The sequence below is a fragment of the Spermophilus citellus genome, assembly GCF_964194105.1.
Source record: "Spermophilus citellus genome assembly, chromosome: 2".
Lineage (NCBI taxonomy): Eukaryota > Metazoa > Chordata > Mammalia > Rodentia > Sciuridae > Spermophilus > Spermophilus citellus.
The window spans coordinates 243743840-243749087 of NC_138183.1; the positions used below are offsets into that span (position 1 = coordinate 243743840).

General features: G+C 37.1%; 1 protein-coding gene across 1 annotated transcript; it reads right to left on the bottom strand.

Moving 5' to 3' along the window:
• Positions 1-924, bottom strand: LOC308641182 (olfactory receptor 5B3-like; the record flags this gene model as incomplete). The annotated part of the gene is made up of 1 exon (XM_081279493.1): positions 1-924. The coding sequence occupies one exon, from the start codon at positions 922-924 to the stop codon at positions 1-3; it is 924 nt and encodes a 307-aa protein (XP_081135619.1).
• Positions 925-5248: the final 4324 nt, after the last annotated feature.

The following is a 5248-nucleotide window of genomic DNA, read 5'->3' on the forward strand; positions in this document are numbered from 1 at the left end:
TTATTTTGCTTTTAAAACCGTCTTTGTAAATGCGCTCTTGACCTCCTTGTTCCTCAGGCTGTAGACCATAGGGTTCAGCATGGGGATGATCATAGTATAGAACACAGATATGATTTTGTCTGTGTCCATGGAGTGACTGGAGCTGGGCTGTAAGTACATGAAGATTAGAGTCCCATAGAAAATGGAGACTGCTGTGAAGTGGGAGGCACAGGTGGACATAGCCTTCCTATGTCCTGTATCTGAGCGCATCTTCAGGATTGTGATGAAAATGAATATGTAGGATATTACGATAACTATAACACCAAAAAAGATATTGAAGCTGGCTACATAAATAAGAACCAGCTCATTAACATGTCTCTCCGAGCAGGAAAGAACTATGACTGCTGGAATTTCACAGAAAAAGTGATGGACCACATTGGAAAGACAGAACACAAGACTGAATGTGTTCCCAGTGTGGATGGAGGCATTCAGGAAACCAATGACATAACAGCCTAAGATCAGCCACATACACATACTTGTCGTCATGGTGGTGGTGTAGTGCAGGGGCTTGCACACTGCTGCATAGCGATCATAGGCCATTGAGCACAAGAGGAAATTTTCAACAGTAGCTGAGACTACAAAAAAGAACATCTGAGCAGCACAAGCATTGTAGGAGATGACCTTGTCTCCAAGAAGGAGCCCAGTCATGACCTTGGGAGTGACAGCTGAAGAGTAGCACAAGTCCACCAGAGACAGGTTACCCAGGAAAAAGTACATGGGAGTGTGGAGACGTGAGTCCAAGACAATCAACAGGATCATCCCCAGGTTCCCAACCAGAGTGATGGTGTAGATGAGGAGGAAGGTCACAAAGAGAGGGACTTGTAGATCTGGGTCATTGGTCAGTCCCAGCAGGATGAAGTGTGTCACTTCCGTCCTATTCTCCATCTATGTTATCTGAAGAAACTGTGATATGAATGAGAAAAATGAAAAGAATTATAAGAAAATTATAGTGAACTTGGGAAGTATGCATATCCTATATAGTCTTTCAAAAACTTGCATGCTAAAAATTCTTCAGGAAAAGCATTGAACTTAAAACCGTGTTTGGGAAAAAAAATGTGTTTGGTGTACAAGTTATATATATAATTATTTATGACAAATTATATATAATTGTAACAGGGTTACAGACTGTCAAATTGAGGAACGTTAATGAATTACGAACATAATTTTAAAATTTTTATGCTATTTAAACTGTGATTAGATAATTACTACTCTTTGGAAAATAACATAAGGGTAGGTACATCTCTCCAACCATGTACTTCTGCTGAGCTGTCAAAGCTGGCCCTTCCATGTTGCTCACTGACCTACAACTGCTCTAGACATATCAGATGTGTATTCATTGTTTCCTCTCAATAATATTAGGAGTTTGGTTGGTTGCAATATTCATGCAAATTATGAAGCAAGAGAGGATTGTAAATCTCTTCATTTATTTGTAAACAAGTATTACCTGGCAATTTCTGTTCTGGAAACCTTTAACTCATTGTGAGTGGTCCCTGAGCTTAGGTCTAGTCTGAATTTAGACCAATGTAAATTTTACTCAGTACCTTGTCACCTTTAGTTCCAATACTGTGTTTGGGACATCACAGAGAACTGGGTGAGTGAATGATTAGGGGATCATTTCCTCTCCTTCAGTATATGTTTGCCTCTAGTTAGAGGTAAAAGAAGCAAAAAATCATCCATAACAGTGTGGTGATCCCTCTTTCAATGATGAATGGATCCTAAATGGAACAGCAATCTCTGAAGGGCATGTAAACTTTTTCCAGCACCCTCCTACTTGTTTTTACCAACATGTCTACACATGTTGATGACTAACAAGATAACTTTTTAATTAGGTTCAAGAGGGATTTAAATCTGGAATCTACACAGATTATCCCTGATAATAGGGATCACAGCTCTAGAAGAACTCTATTCAGCATGCAGAAGTGATTTTGTGAGAAGCCATGTCATCACATTTAGCAGACATAGAGTTTGGGTTCTAGTGAGAAACTCACATCAAACCTACCATGAACCACTAAGAATCACCAATCCTAACACAACTATCCTGAGCACATTATGTCCATCTGCATAGTGAAAATCATAAAGAGGACTATTATGAGGTATCGTGGTGGGAATCAAAGAAGATATGCAGAAAAGACAACAAAATACTGCGTGTAATCACAGCCTGTCGAGTGTAGCTATCATGTTCTTATTAGGATGGGATCATGGTCTTTATCTTGATTGATGGAGGGCATGCTCACATGCAGACTTCAGTTGTGGGTGAGTTTGAAGTTTTGAAGCTTCTCTCCCCAAATAGCATTTCTCCCACACTAAGTCCACTGACATTTTGTGGTCTCTCCACTGTCATTCTGTCCTTGCCCCAAGCATGTGACTGATGCTCCTGTAATTTCAATGGGCCACACTCTTAAAATTTCAACAGATGAATAGATAAAAAACATGGTGTGTGTGTGTGTGTGTGTGTGTGTGTGTGTATAAATGAATATTACTCAGCCTTAAAAAACAATGAAATTATGGCATTTGCTAGAAAATGGATGGAGTTGGAAAATATCATGCTAAGTGAAATGAGCCAATCCCCAAAAAGCCAAAAGCAGAATGTTTTCTCTGATAATGTGGATGCTAACTCACCATGGTTGGGGTGGGGGAACTAAGGAAGAATAGAGTTACTTTAGATCAGGTAGAGGGGAGTGAAGGGAAAGGTGGGGTATGGGGATAGGAAGGACAGTAGAATGAATCAGACATTATTACCCTATGTAAATACATAACTATATGACCAGTGTGATTCTATATCATGTGCAATCAGAAGAATGAGAAATTACACTCCCTTATATATAATCTATCAAAGTGCATACTACTGTCTGTATAGCTAATTAAAACAAATTTTAAAAAATCTTCCTTAAAATGCATATATTTTGTTTGAGTAGAAGAATCCATTTTTCTTTACAACAACAACAAATATTCTTTCTCTCCTACTGTCATTCCATAGACAAAGATCAGAAACCCAGGGTTAAAAGCTTCCAGTTTATGGACTGTCTTTAGCTTTTTCTGTATGTTCCCTTTCCTGTAATATCATATTTCAAATTTTCTTTGTAGTAACATTATTTTTAAAAAAATTTGCATTGAGCCTTTGGAAGAATTTCTACCCCCAAATAATTATTGTTCCCTAACATCACATCTCCTAGGACTTTGACTTCTTCACTTTATGTGCCTGCCTCCTGTGAAGTCATTGTGTTGGTCTAACATAACACACATCACCTTAACCAACAAATATTTCCACAAGAAATTATAAGGGCTTTAGGCGTTCATGTGTGTGTAAGGTAGACAGCATACTGTTTTTACATAGTCTTTTAGAAATTTGAGGATTTGAGAAGTTTCTGATCTTCCAAAATTATATATTCTCAAAATGAAACATTTAACGTCATCTTCTCCAGAATCTAAATGAATGCTTTCAGCTCCCTCATTGTCAAAGTGTATGGAAGTTCTAGTAATGATGAGCAGGAGCCTGCAGGCAGGTGAGAGAGAGAGCAATTCAGAGCTTCTTAATTCTGAGGACCCCTTTCTAGTTTAAAGAAGGATCGTTTCACTCTTCTAGGATTTTTTAGGGGGAGGGGTTGTTTGTTTGTTTGGCCTATAATGAGTCATAAATGCATAGTGAACAAGACGAAATCACCTGCTAAACAATGAGAGAATCTTCTTTTTTATATTTTCATGTGTATTTTTGTAAAAGTAAGCATGATGTGTCATGAGAATCACTAAATTAATTGTAACAGGCATTTTGACATTTATATCCCAGAGTCTTCTCAGTTTTTCAGAAAAGTGTTGAATTCATTCCTTTCTCTTTTAAAATAACTCTCAGGTATTATGGCCACCCCACTGTTGTTGTTGTTTTTTTTTTGCATAAATTACACTTCTTATTAAGAATATTTAAGGAATACAGGGCTTACCAGTTTGGTGTAGGAGGGAAAAAAACTCTCAATTCAGAATAGTCAGTCAGAAATCATACAGTCCACCACGGAGTACTGCATATATTCTGTGAGTGGATCTCTCCCAGGCAGTAGTCAAAACTTTCCAAGTTGTCCCAGGCATGCAGAAATGGAGGACAATACACAAACATGGGAAAAGTTCCAAATTTATCATTAATTCTTTCTGTTTCATTGAAGAATCTCCTTTATCCTCCTTATTTGTAAAATAAGCCTGATAAGATTATATCTTCCACATAATTCATGGACTGTGTTCATAAACAACAAGAAGCCCGGTCTCTAATACATCTTGGGATGAACTTATCGCTTAAAAGACAAACAATGGGACGATTGTCTTTGTGTGGTTCCCTGACCCTGTTTGAATGCTCATAGCAAGTCCTCATGTCAGAAGGGCTGTGTGTCCTCAGGACAATCATTCAGATTAATAAACAATGACCAATGAAGCATTGGCATGTCATGTGTTCCTTCAAAAACAATGTGACATTGAGTCCTATACATTTTTTTTTCTTTTAAGAATAATACATAGAGATGTGGAGAGAATTATATAGACTTGGAGATCTGTGGCGTTTTTACCTGTGAGACTCTCTGCAGTTCCTCTTTCTATTTTCTGGGAAACAAGCAATTAAACTACCTGTGGGAATCAATAGGCTACCATAATATGCACAGGTTTTTTTTTATTGCCTTTTTGTTTTTCAAAAGTTCTAGTTAATGCACAATTCATATACAGTAAAATACACATTTTATAGTATGTAGTTCTAAGGACTTTGTCAAACGCATGGCCCTGTAACCACTCGCACAATCATGTAAAGCTTTTCATTTGAGCTTCTATTGGATAACTTGCCCATGTCAACTGTTTTCATCCAATTGGTTTTGTCTTTGGTAGAATATCTCTAGCTATTAATATGGAGTACTGGAATACGTTGCCTTTGAATTCCACATTTTTACTTAGTATTTGAAGTCTATTCCTATTTTCAACTGTATCATTGTGGAAACTTACGTATCAAAGATTAGTAAGTATATACATTAATTCCATTCTGTAAGGAACATTTGCCTTTGCTTTAGTCTTTGATTATTACATCTTAGACTGATCAAGACAGCTGTTTCAACTTTTTTTTTGTGTGAGTGAATATCAGCTTTATGGCACATGTGTAAATATAAAGGACTCTGATTGATTTGTGAAAGGATAAGTACTTCTTGATTGAATAAAAAATTTTGAAACTATTTTCTGAAAGTCTCTT